The sequence below is a fragment of the Mus caroli genome, unplaced genomic scaffold (genome assembly GCF_978045245.1).
Source record: "Mus caroli unplaced genomic scaffold, Mus_caroli_1 scaffold_1, whole genome shotgun sequence".
NCBI lineage: Eukaryota > Metazoa > Chordata > Mammalia > Rodentia > Muridae > Mus > Mus caroli.
In genome coordinates, this window is record NW_028227256.1 from 87,480,036 (window position 1) to 87,503,358 (window position 23,323).

General features: G+C 49.1%; 1 protein-coding gene across 23 annotated transcripts in view; it reads left to right on the forward strand.

Moving 5' to 3' along the window:
* Positions 1-6,935: 6,935 nt before the first annotated feature.
* The window catches only part of Lrrfip1 (LRR binding FLII interacting protein 1), a 129,366-nt gene continuing 112,978 nt past the window's right edge, over positions 6,936-23,323 (forward strand). For all 23 annotated transcript variants that reach the window (XM_029474322.2, XM_085839464.1, XM_029474382.2 and 20 more), the window contains exon 1: positions 6,936-7,102. In XM_029474322.2, coding sequence (XP_029330182.1) covers positions 7,007-7,102 — 96 coding nt within the window. In that variant the 5' untranslated portion in view covers positions 6,936-7,006. The remainder of the gene's footprint in view (positions 7,103-23,323) is intronic.

Sequence of the window (23,323 nt, forward strand, 5' to 3'; positions counted from 1 at the left end):
ATTTGCGTGTTCGTAGATGGTAGTCTATGAAATGTGGGTCTTTTGTATGCTCTGAAAGCTGTCCTGTAACGTTTCCTTCTAGATACTTCGAGGTATGAGTCCAATGTCTACATAGCATAATTGCATCCAGTGTGAGAGAAGGTAAAATCCAAGGTGCCCACCCCCGCCCATAATGACCCCTAGTGGCTCCAGGCCCTCTTCCTCATTGAATTCCCACTGTGTCTCTGTGCACTCACAATAGGAGCGCAAATCCCCTGAACTCGCTCTTGCTAGTTTAATTTGTCTTTCTGTGTTGTTCTGTTTAGATAACTTTATTGATCATTCTTCGAGTTGACTAATCCTTTCTTATATATTATCCAGCCTCTTAATAATATTATTTCATATACCTTTTCAAAATATGCTTTCTCTGGGGCTGGGGAGGTGACCCAGAGGCTAAGAGTGGTTGCTATTCTTCCAGAGGATCCACATCAGGTGGCTCACAACTGCCTGTAACTCCAAGGGACCCAACACCCTCTTCTGGCCCTCACAGGCACCTACACTTACTTGGCATGCATGCACACAAGCACAGATTCAAGCAGGTCTTCCACTTTAGCTCATGACAAACGGGGGGTGTTTACACACGACAGGGAGTCTTGGTCCATTCATGTTAGGAATTCCCAAGTATCTTCTGCATCCTGTGTCTCCATCCTTTATACCCACATCATTCATGGTTATTTTATACTGCTTTATACTGATAAATTCAGCATTTATGTCATCTCTGAACTTTCCCCAATTGACTATACTCCTCATAACTGTGACTCTCTTTCTTGCCCAGTAGTTCCTTAGGATAGTGTCTACTGAGGGTATTGTTTTTGCAGACTCTGGATTCTGTTGTCTTCTTTTGAAGGGTGTTGGATCCTGGCAGTAAGTTAACTTTCCACAGCCATGACTGTCACCTTGGTCTTACTGAGACTTGGTTCTAGGTTTTGTCACAGTGCAAAACCTAATCTATTTGGGTTTTCCTATTATATTTTCAAGCAAAAATATGTGACCTCACCCTTAAGAAGTGTTTGGGATGTCAGTGAGAGCTCAAGGTCTGCCAGGTGCAATAGTCAACATCCTGTCACTATGGCAATGTAACTCAGAGAAACAATGTGTAAGGAAGAAGGTTTCTTTGGGTTCATGGTTTTAGAAGATTTAAATTATAGTCATTTGGTTCTGTTGGATTAGAGCCTATGGCAAGGGAACAACACATCTTGTGTAGACAGGACTGCTCCCCCTCATAGTGATCAAAAGCAAAGAAAGAGAAAAGAAGGGTCCAGAGTCCCATTATGCCTTTCAAGAACATGGACCAATGACCTAACTTCCTCCCATCAGGTCCAGCCTTCTAAAGGCTCCATCATCTCTGTTATAGTTTGCATCTCTGTGATAAAGCACTGGCCAAAACAGTGTAGAGAAGGAGAGGGTTTATCTCATCTTAGAGCTCCCAGGTCATATTGAGGAAAGTTAGGACAGAAACCTGAAGGCAGAAACCGACACAGAGATCATAGAGGAATGTTTCTTACTGGCTTTCTCTCCATGTCTTGCTCATCCTTTCTTATACTACCAAGGACCAGAGATGGCACTTGTGATGGTTTGTATATGCTTGGCCCAGGGAGTGGCACTACTAGGAGGTGTGGCCTTGCTGGAGCAGGTGTGTCACTGTTGGTGTAGGCTTAAGACCCTCACCCTAGCAGCCTGGAAGCCAGTATCTGCTAGCAGCCTTCAGATAAAGATGTAAAAACTACGCTCCTCCTGTGCCATGCCTGCCTGTATGCATCCTGTCTTGATGATAATGGACTGAACCTCTGAACCTGTAAGCCAGCCCCAATTAAATGTTGTCCTTATCTTGGTCATGGTGTCTGTTAACATCGGTAAAACCCTAACCAAGGCAGTACTTCCCATAGTAGTCTGAGCCATTCCACGTTAATCACTAGTCAAGAAAACGCCTGACAAAGAAGCCCACAGGCCCATCTGATAGAGGTTCACTCTTCACAGATGATTCAACTTGACAAAAACTATACAACCTTAATGGTGTCGGAAGCTGTTGGGTGAGCTTTCGAAACATGGGCCTTTGGGAGATAATTCCAAACCAGAGCCCCAGGCCCCAGTAGGTCAGCTGGACCTAAGCTATCTCCCTAGCACTAGGCAGGTGCTAACACTCTCTGCTCAGCTCTTTCAGGATTCTAGCTGGTGCATTCTTGTAGGTCTCATGGAGAGCCATCCACATATGCTGTCCAGGACGCACCATAGAGTGGATATTTAGCTTCTTGCAACTTCCTTCCTCAGGGTTCTTCCCACTGGTTTTGTAGCCCAAGACTCAGACATTTAACTCTGGTCTTGAGACCTGTTCCTGGTATATCTCAATGATGACAAATGGCTCACTGGGAAGATGTCACCTCATTTGTGTCCCTTACTGCAAAGGCCATGTCCACTTGGATTTTTGTCTGCCTCTGACTCCCTGGTACTCATAAATGGCTCCTTTGTGTACAGACAGGTTGTTCGAAGAATGGGTTTTTGATGAAGCTTCACCTCCATGGCTAGGATCTGAAAGTTACCTGTCGAGTGTGTGTGTGTGTGTGTGTGTGTGTACTTAAGCCAACTGATTTAACAGCTAGTAAATCTCACACTGGAGAAAGTTGATTCCATCACTAGTCAATAAGCATTTGTAGCATTCCTCTTCCAGAAGTAAAAAGAGAATTGTTTATTATATCCTACTCTACACAGTCACATATAAAAGGCTCTATGTGGTCCAGAGCATTTTCTTTTCTAAAGGATTTGTTTTGTTTTATGTGTATGAGTGGTTTGCCTGTATCTATGTGTGTATGTACACTATGCTCAGTCCTGGTGCCCAAGGAGGTCAAAAGAAGGCACCAGAGCCCCTGAAACTGGAGTTGTAAATGGTTGGGAGCCACCCTGTGGGTGCTGGGAACTGAATCCAGGTCCTCTACAAGAGCAGCCAGTGCTCTTAACTGCTGAGCCATCTATCCAGCCCCTTAAGTACATTTTCTAAACACTCATGGACTCACAAACCTAAACAAGGAAGGCTCTTGGGGGAACAAAAGGGCAAGCTTGGTCCTAGGCTTCAGAAAGCTGCCCTGAGACAGCCACAGAAGAGTGCCACAAGGGTGACAGGCAACATTTTAGCAGGCCTTGACTTTGATCAAAGCCCAGAAGGAGAAGGAGGGAGAGGAGAAGGAAGAGGAGGAGTGGAGGAGAAGAAAAAAGGTCTCCTGGGGAGCTGGCTCTGTGCAGAACTGTCAACCTCAGTTCTCGTACTCCCAGAACTCCCAGTTCTCGTACACGCATGGCCTGTCTCTCTCTCACACACACACACACACACACACACACACACACACACACACACACACACAGGGGAGGGGGACAGGTACCCAGAGACAGGCATGACATGTCCAAGAATCACCCTCCCACTCCACCTCCTTCTCTATAAAAAAAATTCCTGACCTAGGTGGTACTTGGGAACATGCGATCCCACAGGAACAACACTTGAAATAGTTTGAGAACTTCAGCGTTCTAACTAGTCACAAGTTGGTAGGGACGCAGTCACATCTGGTACCCACCCCCCTCTGACAGCCATAGTGATGCCATTCTGGAGATCTGAGTGGGCAGCTCGATGGAGGAGGTCTCTTAGAATGACACATTGAATGGCATCAGTCTCTGTGACATTAAGACAGCCATGCTGGACCTCATAATAAACCCAATGAAGTCCTACACGGACTCCATGCCCATGAGCCCCTTCCCTGTCCTGTAAGGGGGTTTGCATCACGATCTTGCAGGACTTCTAGTATTTTCTTACAGAACCTCCTGGGGTTGTTTCATGCAGTCCACTCAGGAAACCATCCACCCCAGCAATATAGAGAGGAGTCAAACTGAGATGGGAACCAGCCATGGTGGGATGAAGAAGGGGTAGGAAAACTGATCAGAGGTGAAGAAAAAAGTCAAGTGTGGGCATCTGGTTGGGTTTAGTTGGGAATACAAGAAAGAAACCTGAGAACCCCCCCCAACACACACACACACACACACACACACACACACACACACACACACGAGGTTTTTCTCTATAAAACCTGAAGTCTATTGGAAATGGTTGTGTGGTGGTTTGAATAGGAATGGCCCCCCACAGACTCATGTGTGTGAATGCTTGGTCAGAGGGAGTGATGCAATTAGGAGGTGTGGCCTTGTTGGAGTAGGTGTGGTCTTGTTGGAGAAAGTACGGCACTGGGGGTGGGCTTTGAGGTTTCCTATGCTCAAGCTGGGCCCCAGTGTGTTTCTCTCTTCCTGCTGCCTGCAGATTCAGATAGAGACCTCTCAGCATCTCCAGCATCATGGCTGCCTGCTTGCCACCATGCTTCACCCCATTACAATAAGGGTCTATAAGCCTTTATAAGAGTTGCTGTAGCCATGATATCTCTTCACAGCAATAGAAACCTGAACTGTATCAGGTTGTCCACAGGTATTTAAGAAAGCCAATTGGGGGTGAGTTAAACCACGTTACTCTATTGGAAATACATGTATGAGTCATTGAAAGAAGCAACTGAAAATGCTGGCTGGTCATGGGAGACAAGCCACCAGCCCCCCACCCCCATCCCCCAGCAGGACACAGAACTTGTTCTCAGTCCCACTGGCCCCATGTTCTACCACAAGAGGTTTTGCTCCATTCTGCCAGCCATCTCTGGGAGGGGCTGTATCTCACCCTGACTCTCTCCAAGAGAGGTCCAGGTGGGGGACAGTAGAGGAGGCCAGGGAAGGACCCCATGATGACTCAATACATCCAGCTTGATCCCTCTGACAGCTCCTGTGGACTTCTCCCCCAGAAGCTCTGAGTCCTCACACTAACTCAACTGGATCCCTGATAACTTCCCAGCCCCCTGCAGAGCTTGCCCAGTGAACAAAGTAAGTTCATGGAGGGAAACTCTATAGGGTTCAGCCATACGTACAGTGTCCATTACCCAGGCTGCCCTTGTCTCCTTCACTCTCCCCTGAATGCTTTCTAAAGGCATCATTTGTGTTTAAGGAGGATCTCAGAGATGGTCTTGCAGATGAACACAGTGGCCCTGAATATCATGTGTCCTCTCAGAGCTGTGACACAGTCTACTGATGTTATTGTGTGGAAAGAGAGAGAGCTCCTGGGAGGAGGTCGTGCCAGCCAGACTGATGGAATGCCCCTTAGAATAAAAGGATCAGACTCCTCGGATGCCAGGTGGGCAGGGCGGAGGATCCAGGGCAGAGGGAAAGATCCTAAGCACCAGGCAGGCTTTACCCAGAAGGAAGATGCTGGATCTTGGAATTGGCTTTGGATAAGGAGCACCCAGTATTTCCTTAGCCTTAAGAGGGCAGCAACTCAGCCTGCCTCCTTTCCTGTTGTGTCTAAGAGCCCCGGGCAATCAGTGGACAGGTAGCAGGTGTGGAAGAGATGTGAGTGAAGGAACAGGTTGGCGGGACACAGTTTTGGCAGACATAGAGTCATCTCAATGCCCCTTGGCTAAGGAGATGATGAGCAGTACCCAGCTGGCCTGGGTAAAGATAATGCCTATGGCATGCCCAGGCAGGATTATATCACTAAGGAGTATGCCCTTATCTTAGGAGATTTGGCTAACAGGTGTTTCCCTTCTGCCTATAGTCTGCCAAGCAGGTTGTAACCCGAGCAATGTAACCGGAATCTCTTGCTCCTCCCATGTCCCTCCACTCACTGTCTATTCCCTGGCATACACTTCCAACAGCTTCTCTGTAACTGAGGGGTCTGCTTCTTGTCCCCTTCAGTTTCCACATGATGTTTGTGAGGGCTCACACCCATTGGTCATTCGGCTTGCTTGGACATACATTAGAATGTTAACCACTCCAATCCCAATGGGGGCGGAGCTGCTACCCATGACCTCCTAAGGCTTGTCCTTCATCCCTGGCCATCCTCCCTCCTGTCCTTCCTCAGGTCCAGCCACCTCGAATATCACCCAAACTTCAGACACCCCAGTGCATTTGCCAGCCTGACCCTCTGCTGGTGCCCTGTCTAATACGAAACAGTCCACTAAGAGCCAGGAGACAAGGAGGGGCATAGAGAGCTTCAAATATGAAGTTCCCAGGGATGGCAGGGAATATGCCGAGCCCATTCTCCGAGGCTGGAGTCCAGTGGCCAGTCAGGAGGCACCCCAGCCAGCACTGTGAGGAGAAAGATGAGCGAACGGAACTGAGTACTCTCAAAGGACGATTGCAGTGCTTGGAGTCCCGGGTACCTGGGCTGCCATCAGAAGCCACCTGGAACTGTTCCAGAGCAAGGTTCTCACTCTTTGGGGATGGACTTTTATCTCAACTGGTTGAGATAGGGATGCTGGCTTAAATTATAACCCCAGCCTATCCCTGCTAGGTGCAAACTCTTCTGGGCCATCCACTTCCCTGAAAACCTTTGTATGACTCCAGCAGAGGTTTCCATTCAGCTACCCACTGTTCCAATGGTGGGCATGCAGTTCCCAGCAGTTTGCCCTCTACAACTCACGCCCCCAAACACCACCAACAGCTCCCCTGGTCTCACAGTATCCCCTCCTGCCCAATGTCCCCAGTGTTCTGATATTCCAACACCTTGCCTCCACAGTATGCTACTCCTAGGTCCCTGACCGCTGGCCCGCCCCTATGAAGGAGCCTCTTTTGTGGGTTCCACTTTCAGTATCCTCTGTCTTGCTTAGTCTTGGCTTCGAGAGCCACCCGGGGTCCCCGTGTCCCTATCCTCAGCTTCCCCGCCACCAGCCGCCACCGCTTGAGCGAGCTTCTCCATCACCACCATGCGTCCCTGCATCCCACCTCGCGGTCTCGGGGTACCCGAGGATCCCCGCGGTCCTGGCCCCGGCCTCCCGCGTCCCCCACGTTCCCAGCCCCGCGCCGCTGACGCCATGACGCCGCGGCGGAGCGAGGGGCGGAGCGGGCGGCCGGACAAGCGCGGCTCCAAGACCGGTCCCGCAGCAGCTGTGCGCCGTGGCCGATGGACATGGGCACGCAGGGATCGGGGCGCAAGCGGCTCCCCAACCGGGAGCGGCTGACGGCGGAGGACGACGCGCTGAACCAGATCGCGCGCGAGGTGAGCGAGGCGCGGCCACAGCTGTCAGCGTCCCCCGCGGTCCCCAGCCCGTCCCCAGTGGTCCCCAGCGGCCGCGCTTTGGGCCGGGCCCCAGGAGTGCTGGGCCCCGGCTTTCATCCACGGCCTGCGGACTACTCGGCACCCGCCGCACGCCGGTGGCGCTACTGCCCTCAGCTCCAGACCCTGGTCCTTGTGGGCCGCTAGTCCCCGGGATTGACTCGGTCTGGCTACCCGGGGCTCAAGGTGGCAGGGTCCCAGTCCAGTGGGGGGGTCCAGTGCCCCTCCTTGTACCGGAAAAGGAGGTTAGGCCAACCCTGTTGACCAGTTGCGGCCCCAGAAGCCACATGGTCTTTCTGAAATGGCCCCAGTTGGTTGGTGACCATTGCCACACAGGGATCAGCTTGGGAGTAACTTAGGGGTCCCGTGTCTGGACCAGCCTGAGAGCAAGCTAGGGCATGTTTGGACGTTTGATAAAAGTTTCCTGGACAGTTCATTACAACGGCAAACGCGTTTGCTAATGAACTTCTCTTGTGGCAAAGGAGGGCGCATGGGTGTGCGTGTCTGCACAAACGCCCGGTTTTCTCCCACAAAGATGCAACCTTTAGGCTGCGGCAGCATGCGTGGCACGTGGAAAGACTAGAGCAAACTGGTAGCAGCCGCTCTGGGGGAGGGGGCCAACTGGTTAAGACGTAGGATGGACAAAGGAATCAGAGACATTTGAATTGCCTTTCTGTTCCCTTTGAGTTGATCGTCCTGTGCCCGTACTAACTAAAATAATAATGATTTCAAAAAATTTAAATGTCCATGCAGGTGAAACCCAGGCTCCTCCCATCTCTTCCGAGCAGGTTGTGATGGAGAGTTAGCCTACATATTATTTCTGCGTGGAAACACTTCCCAGCAGTTTAGGCTGCGGTTGCGTTGGAGAAGTAGTGGCTGTGGTCTTCTTGTTTGTAATTATGAATGCCTGGCTTCAGTTTTACTGGTACCTAGATCTGTGTTTGCAGAACACTGTGTAAAGAAGTGGTTTTCTCTGTACAAGACTGGAGAGGACTTTCCAGCAAACTCCTACCCATCCCCTGAAGCCCAGTGTACAAATTCTGCCCTCTTTGAGCCCTTTGACAGGTAGCTCTCCCATGTCACCCTAGGAATAAGTCCCTTCCTGTACCTGGCGCGGTTGGCAGAATGTGCGGAGGCTAGTTGGTCGTCTGTAGAAGGCGCCACACAGGCAGGCAGGCAGGCAATATCTTATACCAGGAGCTCATTAGAGACAGGTGCACAGTGGGTGATTAATGGTGTTGGTTACAGGACCTTTGGCTAAATACAGACCCTTGCTACATGTAGTGGTTTGAATATAATTTCCTGGTTACAACAGTCTCTTATGTGGGTCTGTGACTACCCAGCAAATAAGTGTCCCTGGGAGGGCCAGAGTGCCCCATAAATCCTGGTGGTTGCAGGACAAAGGAATGAGAAGATTGGGAGTCTCGTAAGCCAACCTCTTATCGGGTGGTTGGTATAAAAATAGATTGGAAGCAGAGGCCAGGGGATGGTTCTGCCTTACACCCAGGGAACCGCAGTCAGCAGTTATAAAGACAGGCAGGAGTCAGACCTGAGCTTCCAGACAGGTCGGACCACTCAGTACTAACTGTGCTGATCTAGGAAAGCCAGCTTCCCAGCCCCCACAACCCCCCCCCCAGCCCTGTTCTTATCTCTGAAAGAGAGGCAGATTTCCTGAGGCTTAGGGGACACACAAAGGAACAGCAGGCAAAGTATTTCCAACCAACTGCATGAAATTAGTGCACCCCCCGAATAAGACAAACCAACGGTGAAAATCAACCACAGACGTGGCCCTTACCCAGAGCCAGGGGCATTCAATGAAAAGATTGGAGGGAGCAGGTGATGCTGTCTGCTCTGGTACAAATTGAATTCTGTTGGCCAACTGTGAAGCTAAATCAGTATTCAGATGGCAAATATCTATGCCCTGAATAATTTAATGTTCTTATGGACACTAGTAAAATTGTCCCCAGCTTGGTTTCCAATTCACTCTTTAATCCATGATCATGGTATCCAACAGTCAATCCTAAACAGCCAAGAGTTAGCAGGAAAACTAGAAAGGATTTGGATCAAAAAGGGGGTCTGGCAATGTGAGTAGAATTATCTGTCACCTAGCACGGGAGAGGGCAAGCTGGGAGAATGTTTGCGGACTTGGAGGCCATCTGGGCTACAAAGTGAGACGCTGTCTCACAAAAAAAGAAGAGTGGGTCAGAACCTGTAGATCAACAGGCCCTGTAGAAGATCCCATCTGATCAGAAGGGTCATGGAAGGGTCTGGAGGTTTGGAATGAGAACTCCAGCTAGCAGATAACATCAGAGGCTGCTTCCTGGAGGAAATGGTATCTTGAGCTCTTGAAGGATGTATCTACCAGCCAGACAAAAGTCCTGACCACTTGACAGGGGACACATAGCAGCACAGTATGTGAATCCCAGGCGAGAATGCTAGTGCTTGTATCTCAGTACTACAGGCTCCTGTATGCTGACCCCATCCACAGGCAGAGGTGCTGTGTAGAAGTTCACTGACTTTAGCCTCGGCCAAGGGGTCATTCCAGGGTGGATCCCTGAATTATGGTCCCCCCGTCTGCATCTCTCTAGAGACCTAGTTACAGCTCTCTGAGGAACCTCTGCAGGTCTCTAGAGTTCTCCTGCTCCGAATTCTGAGACCACAGATGACTGGCTTCCATGAAGTCCCTGTGGCAAAGGGAGACAGGGCTATCCATGCCAGGCCTGGATCTGGAGAGGGCCCCTTGTCCTGTGCACATGCCAACTAAGGACGGGGCATCCCTGCCCCGAATCCTTTAGGAAGCTGTATAGGCCTGAGTGGAGGTGGAGTGGTTCTAAGAGCGGTAGGAGGAATGGAACGTTGCCTTCAGGGAGACAAATGGAGACTCTGGGCCAAGGTCATCAGGAGACCTGGGTCATACAGGCAAGAGACTCACTCAGTGGCGTGGAATAGGAGTGCAGTTCTCCTGGAGCTAGGAAGTTCTCTGAGAAAGAACAGAGCCTTTCAGTGCCCTTTCCCCCACAGTCTGCCTTGTCTCTTTCCATTTCCACAGGTCCTATCTGGCTCCAGCCCAGCAAGTAGACAGGTTGTCATTTAATATGCTTTTGGCATATCAGTACTGACTGGATCATCTTTAGGAGGTGAAATTCTAGCATGATGTTGGGGGAAGGGGCCGGCCATCAGTCTCCAGACAGTAAGGAGGCTGGGAGTGCCAGGTCTCACATCTGGGCAGAGGTGTTGCTGAAGTCTTCAGAAGGTGAATCTCTAGGCTGAGTCTTCCTTCCTCCCATGCAGACCTTCTCCCAGGGACTTTAGGGGGGCCTGGGCTTCCCCCTCAGCGCTCTGTCCAAGGTTGTTCAGTGTCCTCTCCAAGGCTTGTCCATGCCACAGTCGCAGCAGCTGGCTTCCTTTGGGTTTGCCCATCATCTTGGGCGGTGAGTGGGTTCCTCCCTGTGTGGCCTACACGAGATGCCTTTCCACATCCAGCAGGACAAGACGGGAAGGGGAGGGGGATCTGGGTGGTCCTCCTAAGAGAGACACAGATCTGGTCATCATCTGTAAGGTATTAAGAATGGCCATAACTGTCTCTGAAGCCTCTTGTCCAGAGAACCCACTGTGAGGGGATCCTCCCAGCATGTGGGCCAGGAGCCCTGAATGTTGAAAACTCAGAGCCCACCCCCAGCTTCACCTTCACTGGACCAAAGTTCCTGATACATAGAAGATGCCCCCCTTCTCCCCAGCAGAGCTCCTGGGAGAGGCAAACCTTCAGCCATTAGCTCACACATGTTAGAACAGAGAATGTCACTCTCCCACCCTGGAGACTTCCTGTCCTAGACTCACAGGCTGATGGTACCTTCCATGTTCCCCTGCTGAGCCCATGCTCCGTCCTGCTTGCCTCTAGGGCTTCTGCAGGAAACCACGTGCAGCCATGTGCAGGCTGCAGGCTTGTCTCCTGGGAGACCTGCTGTGAGCGCCACTCCTGGGCTGGGCAATCCTACTGAGATAGTCCTTCCACGTGCTCTGCTCGTCCTCCCAAGCAGACCTCAGGACTCTACCTGTGTAAGGTGAGCCTGTCTATATACCTGCTTGCTCAAGCTTCAAGGCCATGGGGATATCGATAGGTTGCGGTGTGCTCATTAGTCTAGCTCATTTTAGACCCTTACCTCTGCTACCTTTGGCACCAAGGTGATGAGGCTTTCTTGGATTGAGGGATCTGGGAAGAATTCAGCTATCATGACAGACTCCTGGCCTCTGTCATAGTTCCCATGCCCTACCCCACCCCCACTGTGACAGCACACTAGGGCCTGAATTCAACAGTCCTTTTTGCCACCCAGCCACTTAACTTCAGTCGGATGCCTTTGTTTCCCAAGACTAGTCAGCTCATAAAAACCTAGTGGACACTGGCTGGCTGTGCCACCCAGGGTGGTTAGGCTATTACTGTGCAATCAGGAAGTGGTGGTACCCCACCTTCCATAGGGTCGGGGAACATGTGGCTGTTCATTGTCCAATGTGAAGAGCTGCCCCACCTCAAATATAGCCATCTTGGGTGGCCCTCCTAAGAGAGACACAGATCTGGGGGCTGGGTATCATCTGTGAGGTATTATGAATGGCCAAAGCAGGAGTTCCTGGGTCTGTGAGCTTGGACTGTTGATGTGATTTCTGAAAGATGGAAGAAGCTGAGAGGATTCAGAGTCTCATCTGGACCGCTCTGCTGTCTCTGGTGGCCTCCAGGCCCCACCCATAGCTATTTCTATCAGAGCCAGCTGTCTCTTCCTCCATCTGTGGAACGTCTAAGTGACTCCTAGCTCCATGCTCAGCGTCGGGGTTTTCCTATGAAAGGCTGAAGAGACCTTAGACTGAATGGTGAAGACCACAGTCCTGGACTGTAGTCAAGGTTGTCACCTGTAAGTCTCATCTAAGTGTGGGACACAAAAGGAAGAAGGGGACAACCGTGAGCAAGCCATTCTCAGAAGCTTCATCCCACAAGCGTACCAAGTCCCATCAGAAGAGCAGAGCGTTCATTTAATGTCCTGTCTAAAACCTCATTGCAGATGACAGCCTACGTTCAGGTCAGCTTCACCCATCCCTGGGACAGCTGTCCCCAACTGACCTGTGAGCCCTCAGTGTAACCTTTCATGAGGCAGACACAAAGTGCTCTCTGCCTTCCTGTATCCAGGATTTCCTCCTTTCACGCCCCCATCTGGAAAGCTTTCATTTTTATCTCAGCAAACGAATATGCAGTTTTGCTGTTGCTCATGTTCTCAGGCCATTACCAACACAGCTGGACGGTTCTCTTAATTGTTTTGTAAATTTAGGGTTTTCTTTTAGAGTTTCTATTTATTTATGTGTGCCTGGGTGGATTTATGTGCACCATGTGCATGGAGGAGGCCAGAAAGTCTTGGATTCCCTGGAACTGGAGTTATAGACAGCTGTGAGCCACCATTCAGGGTGCCAGGAACCAAACCTGGTCTACTGTGGAAGCAATTAGAGGTCTTAACGCTGGTCTGTCTCTTTGGATCCTGAACTGTTCTTTCAATACCTGTCAGACCCTGACACTTCTCTGGTGAGACATCGCTTCTTACATTGCTGTGTGTATTGATTTGAAAGCACTAATGATGAACTCAGTCACCAGTATTGCCTCCGTGTCACAGTAAGGAGAGAAATCAAGGCACTGCCCCCTTGGTGTCATTTAACCAAGAGTCTGTCCAGATTGCAAGTTTCTATTTTGCCCTCTTTTGTCTCCCATTATCCCTGTCTGCCTGTGGTATGAGTCTGAATCTGGGCCTGTCTGAATACTGTCCTGTGAATCTGTCCTTGTGTCTTAGTCTCTATGTGTCTCACAAAGGGCTTTGCTCTGTCTTTTATTGACTAGCACAGAAAACATCACAAGGGGAAGGAATGAAGGACATGCCACAGAAATCTCTTAACAGAGTTTTACAAGGGATTAAGTCACAGACTCCAACTAACCCCAACTTACAGACAGTAGTAGAAACATTATTTTTCACTAAGCAATAAACAAATATTGTTGGCAACATTAATGGTGGATACTTGGTTTATAAGATTATTTTCAACCTATATTTGCTGTTTTCAGCAAATAATTAGCGTAACACACACATTGTTCTCTGGGGCAGGAGCATGGGAGAATGCATAATTTAAGATTGTAGTTATGCATTAGCTTGGATTATAAAAGCTGGTTACATGGGAAATCCAAGGCAAGTCAGGTTGATTGTTACATTGCTTTCTTTTTTTTTTAAGATTTTTATTTACTTGATATATGTGAGTACACTGTCGCTGTCTTCAGACACACCAGAAGAAGGCATCGGATTCCACTACAGATAGTTGTGAGCCACCACGTGGTTGCTGGGAATTGAACTCAGGACCTCTGGAAGAGCAGTCAGTGCTCTTAACCACTGAGCCATCTCTCCAGCCTGTTACATTGCTTTCTTAAAGGCAGATCAAGCAAACTGCTGAGTCCACAGCAGGATGTCAGTCAGTCCTGAGTCTTACATGACCTCAAGGTACATTATTAAATATGTATATACATATATATATATATATGTATATATGTATATATATATACACACAAATATATATATATATATATATATATATATACACACATATATGACTGTGAGGTCCAGCAAAAGTTCCAGTTTCTAGAATGTAAAAGATACTTTCATAAATGATCCATTGCCACTGTCCCATAAAAGCCAAATATTTTAATGGGCCCATAAGTCCCTGAATGTCCTGGGGAGTGCCACAGTTTTCACAAATATTATGCATATATGTAGATATTCCATTATTAAAGTGCAACTTATAAAACTATTCTTCATAGGTTTATCAAGCTTAGATGCTGTCTGTTGCCTTCCTGGGTAGAAGATTGAGAGTGGGTATCCGTGGAGACCAGTTGCCATTCCCCCACATCCTCATCCTGTATTTCTATTGTGGTTTAATAATATACTCATTGGCATAATGTCATGGTAGGTTGAGGGTATTAGATGCTAGAATCAGGTTTCATGAGTTCAGATTTGTCCTTTGTTCCATGGTCAAAAGCAATTATATGAGCACTTGGATCTCCTATAAGTACAGCAGGGAAATACTAACAGTCCACTTCCCATGAGGTAGGTGATTATGAGAGCAAACGAAAGATGTCAGGTAAAGGTCTCAGGGCAATGGCCAAAGTGCACACAGGAAACGCCAGTGGAAGTGACCATATTACATGCCACCCATCACTTTGGGAGCCAGCCAGCACAAGTAGCTGTTTCTTTTTATTTAAACTGCTTGCCTGTACCCATGTCTATGATCTGTAAGTCTTCAAAGTCTTAACAAACCCCTTATGGTCCCATTTGTAATATAATTAGACAAGTCAGGCCATCATCCCATTTTATTTATTCCCCACAATCCTCCTAGTCAGGTCTGGGTGTCCTCGGGCTTTGACCCCCTCAGCTCTCGCTCCCTCCTTACAGCTCTAAAGGATGGATCCTTTTACCTTTTTGGCGGGGGATGAGGGAGTGTGAGTCCCCGTTTCCTGGATTGTAATTGTCTTTTATGGCTCTAAACTTGGTTTTGCTGGAACAGGTCCTTCTGAACAAGGGTCCCCTTTTCCAAATATTTGCGCGCCTACAAAAGCCTCCTATCCTACCCTCCCACTTGATTGATAGTTTGGTTGTATATAGAGGTCTAGGTTAAAAATAAGTTTCCAAAGAATGTCAGTGGTTTCTCTGTGTCCTTTGAAGTGGTTTCCAATTGGCATTGTTAATTGAAAAGAACCCTGTGCAGAAAGTGAAGGTGGCACTCGGTCCTCTGTGGGGGAAAAGCTGCAATTTGTCGGCATTCACTTGAAGAAACACCGGCAGAGCCACAGCGGAGGAGCGTGGGAAGTAGCGAAAGCAGGTTTGTCAGGGACGCGCCTGTATTACCTACCAAGCCAGTAAGTCAATGTGGAAAAGCAAAATTAAAAATGAATTTCTGCCGTCATCTTAGGGCCTCTTCCTATTTTATTCTAGCATTGAGGGTTGCTCTGAGAATTTTAGTCTCTCCCGTGGTCAGCTTCATAACCTGCTTTTATTCTCTGGACCCTGTAGCAATCACTGTTCTTCCTACCCTAGGCTTTTCCCATATGTATAGAGTATAACTGGCTTCATTGAATCTGGAAATGACTATCCAAAAGTTCTGTGACATTTCTGGTATCCCCACCCCACCAACCAGCCCTCAGCTCTCTTTTGGCAAGACGCCTGATCTTCCTTTTGTTCTTTCTACATCTCTGTCTTTTGTTAGATCATCTGGGACAGCATTCAAGTTAATCTACTCCTACTAAAGATACCTGAACTATATTTAAATTTGATTTCTTGAGGTTTCCCTCCTGCCCCTCATCCTTTTCCCCACTTTGTGATTCTTCCTTTTAAATTTTGTTTTTCTGTGTATTTGTTTTATTTGAGACATAAATCAGATCTGCCTTGAGATTACAGAGATCCTCCTGCCTCTGCCTTCTAAGTGCTGAGATTAGAAGTGTGTGCCGCTGTACTCAGATCACACGGATTTATTTTGTGTGTGTGTGTGTGAGAGAGAGAGAGAGAATGCACACATGTGCAACCCACAGGGCAAATGTCAAAGGACAACGTGTGTGTCACTTCTCTCCACCATTCAAATTCCAGGGATGAAACTCAAGTTGTGAGTCTAGGAGCAAGTGTATTTACCCACTGAGCCATCTGACCAGCCCCCTTTTTCCTTTTACTCACTCTCTCTCTCTCTCTCTCTCTCTCTCTCTTCTTTTCTACAAATACAGAGTCTCACTATGTAGTCTAGGCTGGTCTTGAACTCACTATCTGCCTACAAAACTGATAAACACACACCTGTGATATTAACCCTTGAAAAGCAGAAGTAGTAAGATTGCTACATGCTCAAGGCCAGCTTGGGTTACATAGCAAGTTCTAGGATGGCCAGGGTGATCTAGCAAGACCTTTTTCTCAAAATAGAATAATGTGGGGGGGGGGCAACAAAATAACAGCAAAAAAAAAAAAAAGATTTTTCTGACATTAGGCATTGAGAATCATCAATTCTTTCACTGGCTTGTCAAGTTTTCTAAGACCTGAGATACACCTGGGGTTGGGTAGGCAGAATGTGATCCAGCCTTGGCTGGGGTAAACTCTCAGGTCAGCAGCATGTGAGAGCCAGGAACAGTCAGCATTGAGCTGCTGCTGCCTTCCATCAGGATTTCCACTCCCTTCTTGGTATGATTCACCAAGCAGCTCTGACCCTGTTTGTATAGAACACCACAGGGACTCACACGCAGTCAGGGGGCTCACACACCATCCAGGGCTCACATACTGTCCAGTCCAGGGGCTCACACGCCACCTGGGGGCTCACACACAGTCAGGGGGCTCACACGCCATCCAGTCCAGTCTAACATCCATTAGTCCATTTCGCTTTTCACCCTTTCCCATGCTGCATTGCTACCTTTGTCCTTGGTTTCTTTCTTTCTTTTTTTTTTTCTTACTTCCTACCATCTTCTATGACATTCCTCATCTGGGAAGATACAGGGATATCCAGGCTGACAGTCCCGGAAGTGGGATCCCGAAGCAGACTGTGTGGGGAACATGGCTATCCCAAAGATCCTGAGCTGCTTCTCGCTGCCTCTGGCACATTTGCCATCTCTCATTCTGAGTGGCCTGGCCTGTGGGTCATCCTGGTTGTGGTGGGAATTGTCTGTGTTTCTGAAGGCTATCACAAGAGCCACCGTCCATCCTTGATCACTGTTGAGCAGTGGCAGTGTGGCAGCGCAGTTGAGGACCTCCATTCTCAATCGTTTTGAAACAGATCGAAGTAGCCATGTAGCCAGCAGCCACTGTGCTGGCAAAGACCCCATAGCTCTGGAGCAATGATTTATCCCTTATGGTGCTATATTATAATAGGCATAGCCCATAATTTGAAATCCCAACTGAGTTTTATCGAGCCATGTATCACTCACGATCTGGCACAGAAGTGGAGGAAAATGATGTACAGGTGGGAGGGATTAGCCTGCGGTCCTGCTTTGCCTGAGGCACGCTTGTGGAAAGGACAGTCTTCATCCCACCCCTTCAGTGAAAGAGGAATAGTACTGCCGGGTACAGTTATGGTAACGTGGAGGAGTGTGTTGTGTAGCACTTAGCAGGTACTACTACTGAAAGGGTGGTGGACATTTCCTGCTTGCATGTGGCTCGGGCAGATAAGCAGGTGGCCTTGGTGCTTTGCATCCAGTTGGGATGTGGCCAAGGATCCAGGGCCAGGGCAGAAACTCTTCCTCCTAAGTAAAAGGATAGAGCAGGGTGAGGTCAGAGAGATCACTTGATCTCGGATTGATCTTGAACTGAAGAGCCTCCTCTGCTTCAGGATGCTGGGATCTCAGGCACGTACCACTGCATCTGGCTTCATGGCTGTGGTTTAACTTTGTACATATCTTAGTGTCCATGTACCTGTGGGCTTCCCTGGCTCAGAGTATGAGAACTGGAGACAGCTATGATTTGGATTTAGAATGAGCACACACACACATACACACACACACACACACATACACACATTCACACACAGGGCTGATATATATTGAAGGGTTCATCCTTAGTTACTGGTAATATTTGAGGAGGGTCTTCTTAGACGCCTTAGGAGGCAGGGCCTAGCTGAAAGGAGCAGAGCAGAAGGGCGTGTCTTTGGAGGCCGTATTTTGTCTGAGGGTCTTCCTCTGTCTCTTACTCTCTGTTAGCTGCCTGTCTATCGTGAAGTAGGAAGCTTTGAGTACACAGTGCCGCCACCACATGCTTGTCCTCAGAATCGTGGCCCAAGGCTCATGACCCAACTCCCCAGATGTCTTCCTCATTCCCTTAAGTTGTTATAACAGGCATTTTGTCTTAGTCAAAGCCCACCGATGCTGTCCTTTGCACAAAGGACCCCTGTATTCAGTCTCAACACTGTATTAGTATCACTTTTGTTTCTTGGTCCTCAGTTTAAGTCAGCAGGAGGATCCACTCAGGTTCCCTGTAGGACTCCATCCTCAAGTAGCCTAGGTGAGTGTCTGTCTTGAGTGACTTCCTGAAGACCCAGACCTTACGGGCCAGGCTTGTTCACAACTGTTTATCTTTGGGCTTATCTGACCTCTTAGAAGTTACCAAACTACCTCCCTATTTTTAACCCATGCCTCCAGCCAGCCAGCGTGGTTGCCAGAGGGGTTGAGAGGAGGTGATGGCCTTCTAACTCCTCGTTTCGGTTTCTGATGTCTCATACTTTGGGGTTCCCCAGTCTAGATGCTATTGGCTTTGGAGACCAGCTCATGCCCTCTTGTGGGGGCTTTTGTATATACCATAGAAGGCTCAGTGACACCCCCAGTTTCTGATCAGCAGATGCCAGTAACTCCATCTCCTTGGTGGTGATAGGTGACCATGTCTCCAGATGTTGTCAGATGGCTTCTGGGGGAGAAGGATGCTGATTTAGGCACTGCCTCCCTTCTGTCAAGTGTGTGCCTTGAGTCCAGAGACTATGGAAACCTGATGCTCTACTCTGTCAGGGTGAGTGGCTGTTCTCTGGTGCAGGAAGAATGGCTAGCTAATTTTTTTTTTTATTTCCTCCATCGGACCTTCTTCGTGGAAGTTGTGGAGAAGGAACCATTACCCTAGAGTCAGGAAGTGGGCTGGGCTGGGAGGGAGGTTGGGTGGTTCTAGAAGTCAGCTTTGGATTCTGGAAGTGGAGGCCTCAGCTGCGAACTTGATGGCACTTGGCTGTGTTGCAGAAGTATGGAGGCCTTGCCTGGGGGGTCTGGTAGAGCAGTGCACTGCAGACTGAGGAGTAGTTTGGATGCTGACTGTTCACAGTCCTGGATGCTGCAGGTTCAAGGTCAAGGCATATTCAGGTACAACCTTGGTCTGCTATGTCAGCTGCCCACATGAAATCCAGGTATGGTGGCAGAGGAAAAATGGGACATGTCCCAACTCAGTGTGACATATGATGGTGGGGCCGAGGGGCCATTCATACTCAACCCAGAATTAGCAGGGCACAGAAACGGGACAACAAATGATCAATGACAGCTACCTTTCCACACGGGATTAAAATTGTCCCCATGCCTGCTACAAAGCTGAGCTTCTTAAAATAGATGCTGGGTTAGTGTCTTCCCAGAATCCTCGCCTCATCACCCTGGAGTCCCTGCATATCCCATCTTAGCTCTTTCCTCATGACTCCATATTCCCAGAATGTACTGTGCAGCCTCCACCCCTCTTTCTGTTAGCCAAGACGGGACTGTGTATACAGCACTGTCTGGCTGAAGACCCACCCTTGCTCTACCCAGGGCTGTCTGTCCATTCCCTTAGACAATGGGATGCCAGTCACCCTGACTGGGCTGCTGAATGGGACAGGAAGGCCTTGCTAATGCTCTTCCACAGTGGTCCTCCACTTTTCTAACGCCACAATCCTTTAAATACAGTTCCCTCCTGTTGTGGTGACCCCCACCCCCACAACCATAAAATTATTTTTGTTGCTACTTCCTAACTGTAGTTTTGCTACTGTTATGAATTGTAATGTAAATATCCGTGTTTTCTGCTGGTCTTGGGCGACCCCCGTGAAAGGGGCTGCAACCCACACTTTGAGAACTGCCTCTAGAACATTTGCCTTGATCACTTGTATTTGAGAGGGAAGCGCACACCGCTCTCCCTCTCAATGACTGAAAAACCCTGCCTCAGTGTGAAGCTGATTCTCACTCCTCCCCCTCCCTCCTTTTTTTAAAAACTTAAATTTTGTTTCAGCTTTAGTTTCTTTTTCCAAGGCCTCCCTCCCTAGAGCAGGAGGGCTAATAATCAATGCTACTGGGTACTGTGGGGACAGGATGAGGGCCACATCCCAGCGGCTAGCCCTCCGATAGCAGTCTCTGAAAGTGTTCCTCAGGAGTGAGGTATGGAAACAGGCCACGACCCTCAGGGTGGTCACTCTGTTTCCCACACAGTTTTTATTCTGCTCTTTAAAGTCCAGAGTGATTTCAGATGAGGCCCACCATCTCCCACCCCCACCCCGGAAGCCTTCGTATACCTCATCTTCAATAGCTTTCCCTTTGAATTCCACAGGGTCTCATAGCGATGGATTTTTCTCAGTGTGTGAACAGAGCCCAGATCTGCTGCTAGCTATGTGTGTATCTCGGATCTCTGACTCCCTGGAGGCCCTGGGGTCTGCTGCTGTAGGTGGAAGGCAGGAGCCACTAAGAGGGTTCATGACTGACGTGTATCCACATCCCAGGGCTGTCTTAGTCAAAGAATACACTGTCTGCTCCCTCCTTCACCTCTGGGTTTCCTCCTGAAATGTGTCTCTTCCCCAGTTTCCTCTCCTTGATTAGTGGGCTGTTGTCCCCTCTTGCCCCTTCCCCCACCAGCACCCTAAGCCCTCCAGGCTGCCCAGCCCTGTGATTGGTGGGCCTCCTGCTGCCAAGGTACCACTGGTGGGAGAAAGGCAGTCAAAGGCTTAGAGTGGCTTCCTGTTTAGTTTGTGGACACTAACATATGTTGGGAACATCTATAAGTATACTGTTCTTTTCCCAGGCAATTAACCAATCTCTGTCGAAGTCCATGCATGGGTGGATGGAGTGGCTTTTATGGCTAGCCCATTCTTAATCGTCACAGCTCCTCAGTTCACAGCACACTCAGGAACTGTAGACCCTGTGCCCTTAGCTTCCTCAGAGGTTACCAGCAAAGGGCCAGCAACCCCAGAGACCACACTCATCCCTGTGGCCAAGGCCTTTGGGCTCTTCTTGCTGTGAGAACATTTCCTCCCAGCTTCCCAGCCCAGCAGCGTCCCCTAAGAGACTCCCTGAGTCATGCTGAATCTTTCATGGAGAAAGCAGCATTGACCATTCACCTTGGGCTCCACGGTTCCCATGCGCCATCTTTGCCATCTCCAATGAAGCCACAGGGTCACTGAGCCCCAGTGCTCCCTCCTGAGGGATGGAGGCTGTCATAAAATCATGGTGCATGTGAGCTGGGGTGAATGTCATACGTGTGGTAAGCCTCCTCTCCGTGCACACCCTCAGAAACTGCAGCAGACATCGTGCTGGCCACAGACGTGTGTGTGCAATGGTCACCTGCCTGTCATTTGTGCTTAAAGAGGTAGAGGGCTGATACCTGTTCCCAGGTCAAAACTCTTCTCAAGACTGCAAATTCCTGGTGCCTCTTTCCCCTTGAGACTCCGGGTTTCTGCACCCAGGTTCTCCCTCAGACTCCTAGCTATAGGTTCTACGCTAGGACCTAGGTTCTGCTACTGCAGGTTCTGCTGTAGAATCTAGACTCTTTGTTCCCTTCAAGATTTCAAGCTTTGGGTTTCAGGTTCTAATTCAGACTTGGCTTCAGGCTTCAGGCTGTCTGACTGAGTTAGGGAAAGGTGTCTTTGAGGTGGGATATCAGCCACCTGCTCACCTCCCAGAATTCACACGGGTCCAAAAGGGAACACTGTTGGGCTAACACATACAAGCCCTAAAGAGCCCCAGAGGTTTCACGCTCGCCAGTGTCTATTGCTAGGCATGGACAGCATGCTCACTGGCTCCAGAGGTTTTGTTCTTCTCATAGCTCTGACTGTGCTAGAACTCATTATGTAGACCAGGCTGGCCTTGAACTCACAGAGATTTGCCTGCCACTCCCAGCTTGCATTCATTGCTCTTTACAAAGCACACTCTCTAAGCTTCTTTGGCAATGTTCTTGCTTTTTCCTGTAGCTGAAAAGCCGGTCCAGGGCTGGAATGTCCCTCAGGAAGACGGGCTGGCTGGAAGTGTGGCAGGAAACACCAAAGCCTGCACATGCCTATGTATGGCCTTCCCTGGTCTTGGAGGCCCTGGTCCATTCAGGTTCAGGTGGAGATGGGGAAGAAATGCACTGGAGTTGCCATCTCCATGACGACTGCAGATGCCCTGGAACATCAGGGTTATATTAGCTGGTCAGGGAGGAGCCTCAGTTAGGCTGGAAGGGCTGTCCTCAGCCCACTCAGGCCTCCATGGAATCTCTCCAAGCTTCAGTGTTGCCTGGTGGGACTCCTTCTGTGTAACTGTTCAGTCTGTACCACGTGAGGAGGAACACAGCATGAGTCTTGTGTTACACATGAGAGCCACAGGGTCCTGCCCCCACCAACCCGAGCCTGGCACACATTTATCCCCCCTCTTCCTCTCTTCCTCTCCTTTCCTTCCTCCTTGTCTCCTTGCCTCCTCTCATGTATTATACAGATGTAAATTGTATATCAAAACCACATGTTCTGCTTGGGATGGGTTGCAAGTGTGTCTCCTAGACAATTCTATCCCTTAGATGTGGCTGTCACAGGAGCATCTATGAAACAGTATCTGGAAAGTTGTTTAGCCCAATTCTGAGAAAGCAAAACATGTTGCAAGGAAGCCTAGAGATGAGGCTGGCACTTCTGACCCAATGGTTCTCAAAATGTGACCTCCAAGCACAGGGCCTCCCTCACCTGAAAGCAGCTAGTCATGTTGGATCCAGAGCCCTGGGTGGGATGGGGCTTGTGCAGTGGGTGTGAGGAGCCCTGACCATCAGGACTGTCTGCGTGGGGTGGATGGAGGTCCTGATCATCCTGTATCTCCATCATCCTGTATCTCCATCATCCTGTATCTCCATCATCCTGTATCTCCATCATCCTGTATCTCCATCATCCTGTATCTCCATCATCCTGTATCTCCATCATCCTGTATCTCCATCATCCTGTATCTTCATCATCCTGTATCTCCATCATCCTGTATCTCCATCATCCTGTATCTCCATCATCCTGTATCTCCATCATCCTGTATCTCCATGAATTGATGCAGCCTCTTTTTGCTCAGCACTGAGTTCCTTTATGGTTGTTGCTGCGACCATAGACCCAAAGCTGCCAAAAGCTGCCTGCTGAGGAACTACCCAATCACAGCACCTTTCTGAGGCAGAGCTTGGTGGTGGACTTCACCCTTGCGGTGGCTCTTAGCACCCAGCAGATGCTGAGTCCCTGAGCGAACCTCGAGGGAATGAATTCCTGAATGAATAAGCAGACTAAGCCTTACTTCAAAGTAACATCTGAAGGCTCTACTTCGTTAGAACCAGCTGTGTATTGTGTATATAGCTGAAGATGCTCCAGGAGCCTAGGGTAGCAGGAGTCAAGCTGGTACAGGACCGGTTCTATGGCCTGTGCTTTGGTCCA